Below are 14,299 nucleotides of genomic sequence, written 5' to 3'. Positions count from 1 at the left end.
ACCTTCCCCACTTCTCAGCCTGCGAAGCTAATCTGCATCTTCTGGCTTCGTCTTTAGTCTTGAACTTAAACTCATCAGTTTAACAAAGTGAGGTCCTATCTGTCTTTGCAGGATTGTTGCCATGGCAGGACTCAGGCGTTCTTAGATGCTGCCTCAACCCCAACACACAGTTTCTCTCCACACTCCCTTCCCATTGGCTCCATACACTCTTAAAGCGTCGGTGCACATGCAGACCACCATCTGTTTACAAAATGTTAATTTAAAAACAAAACACATATATGAGGCCAGGCACGGTGGCTCATGCCTGTAATCCCAGCACTTTGGGAGGCTGAGGCGGGCAGATCACCTGAGGTCAGAAGTTCAACCAGCCTGGCCAACATGGTGAAACCCTGTCTCTACAAAAAGACAAAAATTAGCTGGGCATGATGGTGGGTGCCTGTAATTCCAGCTACTCAGGAGGCTGAGGCAGGAGAATCACTTGAATCTGGGAAGCGGAGGTTGCAGCGAGTCGAGAGTGCGCCACTGCACTCCAGCCTGGGTAACAAAGTGAGACTCTGTCTCAAAATAAAATAAAACACATATATGAACTTTAGTTTGTTTTCTTCAGCTAGTGATTCATTTGTAACTTACTGCAAAACTCAGAATGGAATGCTTCAAAGTCAAATGTTTTCCCCTGTAAGGTGGAAGCCAGAGCAGGGTCTAGTTTCAACACACAGTGGAATGGAAGTGCTGCCTGGCTCTCATTGTTCCAAATGCCTGCTAGAAGCCAGAGACAGAAATGCGATCTCATTTCACGGGGCAGTGGGGAGGACAGCACTTACTAGGCCCCCACCTTCCCACTCCATTTATATGCCATGTGCTCTGCTACAGATGAGGAAATGTCTCCGAGTTCCTCATACACCCATGAGCAACTCAGCTGGTGCTGCAGGGCTAGGATCCCACCCCAGGTCTGTGGGCTCTAAAACACAGGTGCTTTCTACCAAACTGGTGGTTTTCAAACCAACTTTTGTGGCAGTGCCTCAGGAGAATTTGTCCTGATATTAATAATGTCCTGATAAATATTAATAACCATCTTTTCAACTATATACACCCAAAGGTTTAAAACACATTCAGTGAGGCTGCTTGGGACTTCACTGTACAGTCTGCATTGCTGTGTGTGTGTGCGGCCTTTGCAGGGGTCACTGACTGGGAGGGCACCAGCTTAGCGCTGTGATCATTAGGCCCAGGGCCAACTCAGTCCTGCTGGCCCTGAGCATAGAGTAATTTTAGTGTTTATAAATCTTTGGGTGTCTCTCATCTGATATATGGATGATAAAGACTGAAAGCAGGTTTTGGATATTCTTCTATTAATCCCTTTTTTCAGGCATGTACTTCAGTTTTGTCAACAAGAGATTGCAGGCAAGCTGTGACTACTACCATTTGCAACCACTTACCTATAAAACTCAAATTTTTTAAAATTAAACTCCCCCATATTATATAACTAAAACAAAATACAGAAATTGGATGCTGGGACAGTTCATAATGAACCTATCTGCACTAATGAAAAATGCTCCCTCCCCAAGCCCACTGATTTAAGATGTTATGACTTAAACTTTGATGATTCATGCTAATAACATATCATTTATGTATTTGAAAAGTTAAAAACAAAAACACTGGATTAGACTATCACAACATTTTGATTTTGGTTAAGAGGGAGAGAAGGGCTCATAATTCAAGCCTTGTGATGGCAACTGCCTAAGCTCCTCGCCGAGGTTTCAATGAGAACCAATACAGCTATTTACATCAGGCTTTCTGGAGGCCCAAGAGCACAAGAAGAGGGTTAGGAGTTGGGAAAGTATTTTCCTTTTTTTTGGGGGACAGGGTCTCCCTCTGTTGCCCAGGCTGGAGTGCAGTGGCGTGATCATGGCTCACCACAGCCTGGAACTCCTAGGCTCAAGAGATCCTCCCACCTTAGGCTCCCAAGTAGCTGGGACTACAGGTATGCACCACCATGCCTGGCTAGTTTATTCATATTTTTTGTAGAGACAGGTTTATTTATATTTTTCGTAGAGATGGGTCTCAACATATTGCCCAGGCTGGTCTTGAACTTTTGGGCTCAAGTGATCCTCCCACCTCGGCCTCCCAAAGTGCTGGGATTACAGGCATGAACCACTGTGCCTGGCCAAGAATGACTTTTATTCAAATTTTGCTGTTAACTCATTGGTATCTGGATGTCTCTGGCCCTCTCTGAGCCTCAGTTTCCTCAATGAAAAAGGAGGAGATTGGATTAGTGATTTTCAGACTTTTTATTTTAAGACACAAAACCTTTCTTCATACCAGATCTTACTTTTAAATCTAATAAAGCTTTGAATGGGCCTGGAGGCTCCCTCTCCATGATGGCCCCACAGAACAGTATGAAAACTGTGGAAGTAGGTGACCTAAGGTCCCTTCCGCCTCTAAACATCAGGAATCCATGTACCCTGCCTCTGGAAGACAAATAGTGACCCCCCCCCACCCCCTCCTCGCTGAGAACCCCTCTCCCCTAAGAGGCTGAGCTGATTCATACCCTGCACCTACGACACTGGATTATAGCACTGGCAGGAAACCACAGTGACAACCCAGATCCAGGGGCTCAACAACTGTTTGTGGGTGAAAATGACAGATTTATTCAACTTAAATGGTCACCGAGGCTACAGCAGAACCAATGCTGTTACAATAGGCAAGCACTACTGTCAGCAGCAACATACCGTTTATTTCTTCAACAGCATCTGAGCCTCATGGCTTACGTTTTCATTCAAAAAAAAAAAAAAAAACTTATAAGCCAGTTGGGAAGCTGTTAAATCCAATTTTAAATGGCAATGTAAAACAAATTTCACTGAAAATACAATTCAAATACAACTGCTATGAGCACTGTAAGAAAAACTGACTAGTAACTCAGAATAATAGAAAAGACCTTAAATGGTAAATAAAACAATAGCAGCATTTAAAAACCTGGTAACTCCCATTTCAGAAGATACCCTTCCCCTGTCCAGACCTTCATGCCTCTGAACACCTGCCTAGCCTAGGAGAGGCCTGTTCAAGCAGGGAGGCTACTGGTATCTGCACAGAACATGCAGATGAACTCTACGCCAGCCGAGAGGAACAAGGCTTCAGTGCAGTTGTGTGCTGGGGACAGCAGGACTCTTGTTTAAGTGTCAGAGGCTTAGAGGGGTCAGCTCTGAACTAGAAGTCTCTCACATATCTGGTCCTGCCCTTGAGAAATCTTGTCAGTAATCTCAACTTAGAACAACTTCCTTGAAAATGTGACTAGAAATTAAACAGCTGGGACTCCTGCCACATTATCCAAAACTCCAAATGGATAGTCACTTTGCTCCACAGCCCAGGGCCCACTTTAAATTCTGCTGTTAGCCCTCACCTAATGCAATCAGGTGGATACAGCTGCAGCCCTGGGGACAGGTCACTTGAACTGGCAGCAGCTAAATGAAATCCTGCAACAGCACCTTCAAATCAGCCCTCATTCTCGAAAGATCAATAGAGGTCAGGGCTAGAGTTAACTTCAACAGGCATGGGATCTCCTAGCCTCATGTGCAAGCAGCCAAGTATATCAGGATATACCTTTAATTCTCATCTTGATGTTTTTTAATAGCCAGAGATTGTTTAACAGGTCCTCCAGCACCTTCTGTTCATTCTCCTTTAGATCTACCACAGTAACATTCTAATTCATAGAATATTCTTTGCTAACATGAAAAGAGTTAGCATATAAGCAAAATTATTAGAGGAAAACTTTTCTGTACATCCTCATAGAGAATCTCAGTGGATTAAGGCAGCTGTAACTTGTTTCGGACTGCAGTTACAGAGGCCAAGGTATAGGAGAAAGGTAACGAGAGTGCCAGGATAGGAAACTTCTGAGATGAAGACAACCTGGCAGCTCAAAGTCACAGTTCATGCCCTGTTGCTTCAGACCAAATTCCCTCTACAGCCTGAAGCAAGCTGGCCTTGCCCACAGAGAACTGCCTTTCTCCATATGCAGCCACCTCCCTCAGGGCAATTCCTTGCCTTGGATCCTCACTGCACCTGCTTCACCAGCATCTTGGCTCTTCATCTTCCTACCCCCAGAGAAGCTTTCCATTTAGGAGCTCGCAACGGCCTTCCTAGGCCGTGCCAGTGTTTTAATTTGCTGGGGACTAGCCCACAGGAACAATAGTGGCTGTGTGTAGACATGCTGGCCATGGCATACACTCATGTTTTTCACAATTTCATCTGAATACACGGACTGGGCTCCCTGCCGGACTGAGGGTAGCTGAGATGGCACCTTCTCCTTCCACAGAAGAATGATTTCTTGTTTTCAAACGCCTGCTGGGTGGCACTTACAGCTTTCACACTAGAACTAGCTCAGCTGGCTCTTTGTGTTTGTATACTTTAGGTAGAAGGTACATTCAGAAAGTGACCCTACAGAGACTGCCCCAAAGAGTGAAGGCCTCTGGGGAGCTCTGAGCAGGTCACTCTGGATCTTAGCCAACTCACCACAGATGCTGGGCTGGCGCCTCTGGAGCAAGGCACCCCTCAATACCAACCTTCCCGAGGGAGGAACAGCATAATATATCTCACCCACAGACCCATGTGATGGAAGGGATGCCCAACAGTGCTGTAGGGGAAAGAAAAATCTACCTCTGTGAAGAGCAAGAACTAGTATTGAAGTGACTAGATGCCACAGTCCTGCTGTAAGAGCTAAGGAGCAGAGGTTCCTCTCTGTGTGGAGAGAGGGTGGGAAGGAGACCTCTAGTTGACTGCATAACCCAATCACATCTAATTCCATTTCTGCCCCCAGTTCTCTCCGCCCACCCATAGTCTATCCTTCAAGAACAACAGGCAGAAGCATTTTCTCACCCCCACCCCACATTTCCTTCCACTCCCCCACTGAAGGGGCCAGAGTACCGGCTGCCCTGAAATCAGAGCAGCAGCTAAAAATGGAGCCTAGAGGCGAGAGGTAGTTGTAATGACTACTGATGCACGACTCTTCAGAGAAGGAGGAATAGCTGCCAGGTCAGATCCCTGACTGCTTTGCCCTCTTTTAGCCTGGGAGATTTTAGGAGCAAAATCACTGAGGAAATGCATTCAGTGCTTGGACATCATGGTGAGGCTCCTTGCCAAGGTCTAGAGTCAGAAGGCTATCTGTAGCTTTCCTTTGCCAAAGGTCAGTTTCCCAGCAGGCCCTCAAACACTTCTGTGTGAGAGGGAAAAGGGATGAAGAGGGGATAAACCACAGGGCAAAGAATTAGGAAGTGTTAGCAAATGCTACCATGTGGAACACTCAACTTTATTTGCTTTATTTATATATTTAACAATTCTAAAGTATTTACTTCTTGCTTTGACAAAAAATGAAAAATATAGGAGCACTGACTGACTCCTCTTTAGGAGAAAAGGGTTATATGTACAGCTATGGAGAGTTACGGTTCCTCCTTTAACAAAGGAAAATATTAATAAAAAAGTGCTTCATCGATCAAAAAAGAGCTAAGAGCTGCAAGCATTTATTCACACTGTACATCAGACCCAAGAAACCCGTATCATAACCTCTTGGCACCTGTCACTAGGAAATGCACAATCTTCAATTAGACCAACTTTTCCCCCACCTGCATGACTAGATGACACAGAATGTGGAAAAGAACTACACCCTGTTTCACCACATTCAAACTCTGTGTTGCCACTGGAAGTCAGAGACGTGCTCAGATGCTCTGGGCTTTGCCTGGACTGAGAGCACCAGGGAAGCCTTCTGGGCCACGCCTTAACCACACCCAGGCATGCACAGAAGCCACCTTCCTGAGACACAGCTTGCCCTTGGTCACGGAACTGCTACCAAGGGGAAGAGGAATACAGGGCAGGGCCAGAGCTTAAGCGTTCCCTGACCTTACCCCTAGTCCTCACCGTGATCCACCCTGTCACCAGTTAGCAGCTTTCAGCAGAGCCAAGCATGGCCTCCCCAAGAGGGAGGGCAGGCACAAAACATGGATGCCAAGATTACAAAGCACAAACCTAACTCTTCTCCAACCTTCCCCACACCTACCTCCACAAATATTCTTGATTTAAGGCTGTTTTTGGACCATATCAAAGCTCACTGAGGGAAGGTGCCCTGAATCTCCTCAAGGCCATGTCACTTCTCTAAGGAACCCTACAGAGTCACCAAGTGGCCCTTCACTGCTGGCCAGCAGCCAGCCAAGTGCCTACTCAGACAGCCAGGAGCGGGGAAGGGGGACTGCTCAGCAGTTCTTCCTGTCCCAAGAAAAGAAGGAGAAAGGCTGATTGTATGGGACCTGCTCCCTTTTCCAGGGGCTTGTAACTCTAAAGGCTGATTCTACCCCTTAAAGGGAAGATCCATGATTGGTTTCGTTTGGGAACGGGGGATTTCTGGAACCCTGAGTCTGGATTTCCCTGTGCTGGCTGAGGAAGAGATTGTTTAGGGGATCAGGCCCCAAAATGGGGACCCAGGTGTGTCTGGGCTCAGGGCAGGCTTTGGCCTTGACTGCATAACTATTTTGGCCAGTCTGTACTCATGCCTGAGGGTGGGAAGTGCTACACAGCCTGGCCCAGGAAAGCAGCCCCCTGAAAGCAAAGGGAGCCCAAGACAATCTGGGTCAAGTTAAAAATGGGATCCCATGGGGGACAACATGACGGCTACCCACTCCCAGCCCCTCGCCTGCCTCAAAGGAGCATCCGCTTTCCTTTCCCAAAGAGGGGCCCTAAGGGGATGCCATTTACCGTGTGCCTCTCCCTCCAAACATCAGCCTCATTTATCCATCTGTGAGGGGACTAGCTCAGCTCCTTGCAGGAGGGAGATGATGCCCAGGGCAGTGCTCTTGGGGAATATGCTTCCAGCCTCTCCAGCAGCAAAGGGTTCCCAACCAGCTCTGATGTGGCGGCGGCGTGAGGAATGGTTGCATGTTAGCACTGGCTTTCTTCCCTGCTCACAGTCTCAGATCTCCATACTCCTGGCTCTGACCACCATCCTCCCACCCGGAAGAAACAAGCCATCCCTCGGTGTCACCTCACAGCAGGCAGCTCGGCAGTTACAGCGGGCCTGGCAACCCCTGGTCTTCCATCAAAAAAAAAAAATTAAGACAACCAAGGGAGAGTTTCCTTTTTTGAAGGCAGAGGAGGAGGATGGAAAAGGTAGGGAGGGAGTAGGGGGACAGGAAAGAAAAATCAATCTACAATCCAGTGGTGCATCCCAAATTTCTGTCACTCTATACAGGTGGTTCCACGCTCCCATTCCAAAGTGCACGGGCCTCTCGGTCTGCCCAGGCTGAGTGGGCCTGTCATAGGAACAGCAGCTTGGCCACTGCCCACCCAGGTCACTGAGCTTCAGTTGGAAGTGGCAGCAATGGGCTTATCCAGTTCAAGGTCAATGCTGGAGCTCGTGGGATGTAGGCTGCTATAGCAAGACTTGCATACTCGACTGGGTTCAAAGAGTTGCTGGCTGGGAACTGGAACCTTCTGGTTACAACAACTGGAGCAGAATACGTTCCCACAATTCCTTGAGATGAGAAGAAACAGAACAATGTTAGTTTTGGCCAGCAGGTATGCGGAGGGAAACCAACTTCAAAAGACAAACTTTGCTGTGTGTAATTTGCATGTGCTGGAGCTCCTTGAGATCAAATCCTTTCATCTCTCTAGCCCAGGAACAAGCTGGGTAGGGAGGGTGTCCCTACCTAGCAGAGTCACATGTCATTTTCACTTCGGGGCCAAGGATTCTTGGCTGCCTCACCACTGACTCAAGCGTACCAGGTATACAGAAGAATGCTGCTCAAGAGAGATCTGTAAGAATACATGGTCCTAACAATGGGTTAGTCCTGATCCAGGAAAACCCAGTGGCCACACCCACCTAGGCAATGCCCTCTGTGTAGATTGTGATCACAGAGGCCAGGCTCCTCAAACGAGAGAAACAACTACCCAGCCTCACTGGGGAGTAAGGAGCCTTGCCCAACAGCCACTTCTCCAGAGGATCAAAGGCAGCAACATGGTAGACAGACTGCTGCCATTTTGGACTGCTCTGCTGGCAGCATGCAAAGCCAGGGACAAGCAGCCTGTGATGCATGCTCAGAGGGTGAAAGAGGAGAGGTGGGAGGACAAGAACATAGATGAACACACGTGCACACACACTCCCTTATTAGATAGGTGTCAGTCAATTATGGCTCACTCCCCCACCCATGCATCTCCAGGGAAAACCAGAGTTCTACCAGAAGGCCAGAATGCACTCAGGCCCCAGGCCTCCCTCTCCTCCTCCCCTGAAAGCTGGGTTCTGAGGCATCTGTGCAGCACAGGTCTGCACCCCCAGATGGATGCCCATCAGAGCCAACAGGAAAGGGAATTGGCAAAGAATGAGTTTCTGCCCACCTTACAACTCTACGTTTGCTGGGCCCTGAGGTACAAATCAATCCCAATGAGCCTAAGAACAAGAAACTCTAAGGAGCCTGACACAGCCCACCAAAGACTGGGGGAAGGCAGCTTCTGAGCCTTCTAACTTTTCATTTATGCTGTTCAGAATGCAAACCCACTGCTGGATTAAGGATCACTTAGGCACAGGAGGAGAGAAGACTAAGACCAGTTGGGAACAAAAGAATACTACAAAAGGAAAAGGTGAGACATGGGGCAATGGAAAGACAGAAAAGAAAAACACAAAATTCATCTTCTAGAATGCTGTACTTCATAACTAGTTCTAAAACGCGTGAGTCAGCAAAAACCTGTAGTTACACAGAAAAATTTCTGAACATCTACACTTCTTTAACATTCCTGCTGGAGTTCAGCTCAAAAGCCTGACATGAATTTGATGCTTTTCTTTCTTTTCTTTTCTTTTTTGAGATGGAGTTTTGCTCTTATTGCCCAGGCTGGAATGCAATGGTGCGATCTTGGCTCACTGCAACCTCCGCCTCCCAGGTTCAAGAGATTCTCCTGCCTCAGCCTCCCAAGGAGCTGGGATTACAGGCGTGCACCACCATGTCCAGCTAATTTTTTATTTTTAGTAAAGATGGAGTTTCACAATGTTGGTCGGGCTGGTCTTGAACTCCTGACCTCAGATGATCCGCCTTCCTTGGCCTCCCAAAGTGCTAGATTATAGGCGTTAGCCACCGCACCTGGCTGATGCTTTTCTATCTGATTTCTTTCAGAGGACCCTGAAAGACACTAAGTGGAATCTTTCCTTAAAGTCTTCCATGCTAAAACAATTCTCTGGAAAGATCACCTCTGTTCAGTCCTGGTCTCTTTTAAAAAAAAAAAAAAAAAAAGAGGGAAAAAAGAAGCAGTGATGCTGTTTGACCTGGAAATTACTAGCATTATTCTGGCATCTCAATGAATCACTGACCCAGAATAAATAGCTCTGAAAACCCAACTGGTTCCCCTACAAGACCAGAAGACAAGAAGCACTACTTCTTGTCACAAGCAAGATGGCCTGGCTGACCTCTGATCAGGAGGGGAGCACACGGCTGCAGCCTGACCCACCCTCGATGGCCTCCCCTCAGCTGCTTTGAATCCCCTCAAGCCCACCTATCTGCCTGTGCACCCAAGGCCCCAGGCTTCACCCTAGTGAGTGCAGAGAGGGGGAAACGATAAGAGTTAGTGTGGAGAAGTTATTGTAGATGTGCAGACATCACAGGCAGGTTGTTGCAAATGCTCACCACGTTTGATCAACACGGTCAGCGTCCCTGCAAGGAGGGGAGAAAGAGCTCAGAAGAGAAGCCAACCAAAGGTATCTGGGCTTGGGGTGCAGGGTGGGGAGACACATGTCCTAGAAGCATCATTACTAGGCAAAGAGACTGTTCCATTTTCAATCCAGGTTCACTCGTGTGGGTGAGCTATGGCACGATTCAGATAAACTTCCTCTTCTAAGAACACTGAACATAAACCAGTCAGTCAACACCCTAGCTGGGGCAAAGCATCCCTAGTAACTCACTACCCCAACCCAGAAGGAAAAAGAAGTCAGGAACCTTAATGATTGGAAGACTGTCCTCAGCTATCTCTACTACTCCCCAAGCTACGGCTGCTCACCAATGGCACAAGGGTAAACAGGTGTGGGGTCAGGGAGCAGGAAAGGAATAGGAATAGTTCCCTCCCCATCGCAGGAAAACTGGTTTTGCTCATAGTAGCCATGTTGAATGGGAAGAAATGTTATGCTGAGAAGAAATGGTGGTTTTAGTGGTGGCTGTTGTTTCACCAATCTGGGAAACAACAAAATGCTACCATTTGCACATTTCAGAATTTAATAGTGATTACTCTGAATCTGAACAAAGATGCCAAATGCAGTTTTGCAAACACCAATTTCAGAGGCACAGGAAGATGAGACAATGGCTCTGCCTCAGACAGAACACTGAGATGCCCACAACCCTCTACTCTGCAGGCTCTGTGGGCCGACCCTCAGCCTCCACACGCAGCCCACCCTACCACAGCCCCTCAATGGTACCTGCAGTGGTGCTTCCTGCTGGCAAGCCAGAAGGCACTGTCACACGCATAGCAGTGGGCGGCCAGGTGGTCAGGAAGCCAACGGGTCATCTGCAAAACAGACGGGGCCAGGTTACTGACAGGAGATGGGCCATCCAGCTGGAACCAGCAGAGCCATGCTGGGGGCAGCAAGAGTCACAAGGACCACATCGGCTCCAGTGGCACCAGCCCAGCAGATCTGATGTCACCAGTACAAGAAAGGCGTCCAAATCGTTTCCCTGGAGGGGACTCCTATCTCCCCTGAGATAAAGTAGCAGGCAGCAGCACCCTGGGTCACTGTTGAGAGCTGGCAAGGCTCCAGTTCATAGAGGCAATGAAGAGGGAGGGCCAGCTTGCTGAGTCTCCCTGGCTCAGAAATCCTAGGCTTCATGTGGGTTCCCAGGAGCTAAGGTGCCAGAGGCTCAGGGCTAGCTGTGCTGGGAGGTGCTTCCTTGGCCAGGGGTATGGGGTGGGAATGGGGGTGGAGAAGAACCACAAAACAGTTAAATGGATGGCACTCAGAGCAGGGGCTGAGCCTGTACCTCTGTGTCCTGTTTATCCACCTGCTCCCAGCTGGCTTCAGAGAAAATCTCTGTGCTGCAGCGAGACAAACAGTTCTGATCCAGATTGCTTTCCGAGTCGGGGATTGAAGTCTGTTGGCAAACAAACACAGCTGAACAGAATGAACCTGGTCTCCTCCCAAAAGAAGAAAAGGCCTGGTGAAGAAGGGAGCACTGAGGACTCTGGGTGGGGCCGAGTGCTAGGACTGCCGAATCTGCAGATGCATTAGCCATCAAGAACTGGGGTGAAGAAGTGCAGTGTGGGCCTGGGCTCAGCTGGGAGAGGGATACACAGGTGTGTGCAGTGACTCTGGAGTAGAAAAACAGGCCTCAGGGTTCCAGAAAAGTGAGTGAGAGGGAAGTGACCAAAATGGAATGAGAATTCTGTATGTCAGCTGCTCCAGTGGGCCTGTCAATCCAACCCTGCCTGCCACTTAGTTAAAGCTGAGTGCTTTCAGGATGCCCTCCTTTTCTTAGAAGGACTCTCTGGGAACATGAGAAACTATCATTAGCATGAAGGAAAAGCCAAGTCACTCTGAACTGAAAGTCATTGGATGTGCCCGCCTTTAATGTACGCTGACCACTTGAGAACCTCCCCTCTGGAACCCCCATTTCCAGCCACAAACCCCCATCAGAGCTAACTCCTCAACAGGGCTAGAAACCAGTCTCTTCTCTCCATTTCTACCGGCAGCATCTGCCACAGGGTGGGTATAAATATTTGTTTAAAAAGAACTGAACCTTCAAAGCCATAGCCCACGTCTGGAAGGACTAATACTTTGTAGTTACTAAGGCAGAACAGGCACTAAAATCTGACAGGAGTAACTTGGCATTGCCCTACAGATGTCATTCTGCCCATGGGTTCAAGCCCTTCTGAAGACTTATGATCTTGTGTCTGAGAGATCTGATCAACCATGTAGTGCATGCTAAGTCTCTTCCTCTCCAACGGCCTCAACAGGACATCTGCAGAAAGTAAGCGAAGCAGAAAACAGGCAGGCTGCCATCGCTGTCGTGGAGGCTTATCTCTAGCCTCTTAACAGGGCTACTCTGGACCTTTCCAATCCTTTAACAACCTGTACCAATCACCATGCACTGGGCACAAAGGGCACCCAGCTTCAGCGTGCCGTCTCCTTGGGCAGCTATGGAGGAATACCACAGCCTACTCACCACCTCATCCCCAAAGTCTCCATTAAAGTGTAGGGAGCTGGTCAGGTACTGGCTCTCCAGGCGACTCTTCAGCTCCTGGACTTGTTTCTTCAAAGTTTCTACTTCCTGCTGGTGGCCTGACTCAATCTGACGCAGGCGCTGTTGGATCGTGTCTGTGTACACTGACATGCCATCATCGTCCAGGTGGCTGCGGGAAGGCTGGTCGGGGCTGCTGGTTGCAGATGGCCTCCCTGAGTGGCTATGCAGCCACTTGTGGTGCAAGTTCCTTGAGTGTAAGTGGGCAGAGCTGCAGCTCATAGCAGACAGCTGACGGCTTAGTGAGTCCTTGCTCCTACCAGCCTCCCCATTGGCGCAATGCCCATTGGGTGTGGGGTACATCTGGAGGGTGCTAAGACCTGGGGGCTGCTCTGAGGCCCTGTTTTCAGTCTCTGGGGCACCATTGCACACAAGCCCCTCTTTACATTCGGCTAAAGGCAAGGCACAAGGGGAACGTGTCAGGCTGAGAGTGCTGCCAGGGGAAGTCCTATGCACCACAGACCCCACTTGGGGCCTCTCAACCAGGCTTGTCTCTGAAGGGCTTGGTTCCATGGTCTGGGGAAGCCTGTCCTTGCCACTATTTACAAGGCAAGGTCTATGATGACCTTGGGGCCCACTTACTGACTTTACCTTATCTTCCACTAACATGTCTGTAGAACTGTCCACGTTTGGTCCTCTGGTCTCAAAAGGGACTTGGGAAGGTAGCAGAGAACATGACTGTGAGGTACCATAGCCAACTTTTGCATCTACTGGGATTGGAAGAACTGCTTCCTCCCTACCCTCTGCAATCTCTTCTATTCGAAACTGCTCCACAGGGACCTCCAGGGAATCCTCTCCCCTGGGGGGAACCTGGAGAGAACTGAGGAGAACACTGAGCCCACCCTGCTGTTCAGAAATACCCTGTGAGAACAGAGGCCAGCTCATATCCAGATGGCTCCTCAGAGCAGCATCACCCAGTTCTGGGTCTTGGTGAAGTCCAATGTGCGAGGCCTCAGGTGTCTTCCTCCTGCTCTCCTTTTCTAAGAGAGGGTCCTCTTTACCCTTCTGTATCTCAATGCCTGCCCTGTGGGCAGGTTCCTCTACTCCACTCTCCTCTTTGGTGGCCTCCTGCAAGATGTTCTCCATCTGCCCCTCAGCTACTCCAGCTGCAACAGAAAGCTCGGCACCCCCCAGCACTCTGGTGGGCTTCCCTAGGCTGTCGGCAGAAAGGGGATCCTCTCCAGGGCCAGCCAGGCTGCTCAGCTCTAGTGAGCGCCGGTGCTCCTGCCACTTCTCATTCAGGCTGGGGTCGCTGCAGCGCCGGCTGGCCAGAGGCACTGTGTTGTCACAGGCTGTGGTCAGATTGTCGTATGATCTAGTCTTTGGTAGCCTAAAGGAAAGGAATTTGGGGGAAATGAAAATCTTGGAAACTGTTTGGAGGGAAGTAGGAGACAATAGGTTTTAACAAGCAGTTGTTTCATAACTGGGTCCATTATGGCTACTCATGGAGCTGTAGCATCTCTGGAGCCAGGCCCAGACTGCTGGAGCAGCAAAGCTCCGGAACAAGCCCTCCTAGTGTGCAGATTTCCTTTCAAACTCCCTCAACCCCATGCCCCATACATACAAATGAGCTAACAGCAAATGTTATTTTTTTTTTTTTGAGACAGAGTCTCACTCTGTCGCCCAGGCTGGAGTGCAGTGGCGCCATCTCAGCTCACTGCAACCTCTGCCTCCCAGGTTCAAGCGATCCTGCCTCAGCCTCCTGATTAGCTGGGATTATAGGTGTGTGCCACCACGCCCGGCTAGTTTTTTTGTATTTTTAGTAGAGATGGGTGTTTCAACATTTTGGTCAGGCTGGTCTTGAACTCCTGACCTCAGGTGATCTGCCCACCTTGGCCTCCCAAAGTGCTGGGATTACAGGGGTCAGCCACTGCGCCCGGCCTGCAAATGCTATTTCCAAAAGACGTTCTTCATGATGCTGCTGTGTTTCTCAGTGGGTGGCAAAGTAGCACTGGTGTTTCTTGATATTACAGTATTTTAAATTAATATGTTATCTATCAGTCTGAATTTAATAAAGCTAATTCTCAAGTGAAAAGCCAAATTTTCTTTTTCTTTTT

At 48.8% G+C, this 14,299-nt stretch overlaps 1 protein-coding gene and 1 long non-coding RNA gene across 14 annotated transcripts in view; one reads left to right on the top strand and one right to left on the bottom strand.

Annotated features, from left to right (window-relative positions):
• LOC129023504 (uncharacterized) overlaps positions 1–14,299 on the top strand; it is a 66,296-nt gene that overhangs the window by 51,326 nt on the left and 671 nt on the right. The window lies entirely within an intron of this gene.
• The window catches only part of MTMR3 (myotubularin related protein 3), a 147,123-nt gene continuing 135,445 nt past the window's right edge, over positions 2,622–14,299 (bottom strand). For 6 of the 13 annotated variants that reach the window (XM_054470276.2, XM_054470277.2, XM_063663072.1 and 3 more), the window contains 5 exons: positions 12,168–13,572; positions 10,986–11,096; positions 10,427–10,515; positions 9,645–9,671; positions 2,622–7,507 (listed from right to left, as the gene is read on the bottom strand). In XM_054470276.2, coding sequence (XP_054326251.1) covers positions 7,336–7,507; positions 9,645–9,671; positions 10,427–10,515; positions 10,986–11,096; positions 12,168–13,572 — 1,804 coding nt within the window. In that variant the 3' untranslated portion in view covers positions 2,622–7,335. The remainder of the gene's footprint in view (positions 7,508–9,644; positions 9,672–10,426; positions 10,516–10,985; positions 11,097–12,167; positions 13,573–14,299) is intronic. The other 7 variants (XM_054470279.2, XM_054470282.2, XM_054470278.2 and 4 more) reach the window with 3 other exon arrangements.

This window comes from Pongo pygmaeus, chromosome 23 (genome assembly GCF_028885625.2).
Source record: "Pongo pygmaeus isolate AG05252 chromosome 23, NHGRI_mPonPyg2-v2.0_pri, whole genome shotgun sequence".
Lineage (NCBI taxonomy): Eukaryota > Metazoa > Chordata > Mammalia > Primates > Hominidae > Pongo > Pongo pygmaeus.
Note: the sequence above shows the minus strand (reverse complement) of the source record. Positions and strands in the feature narration are given on the sequence as shown.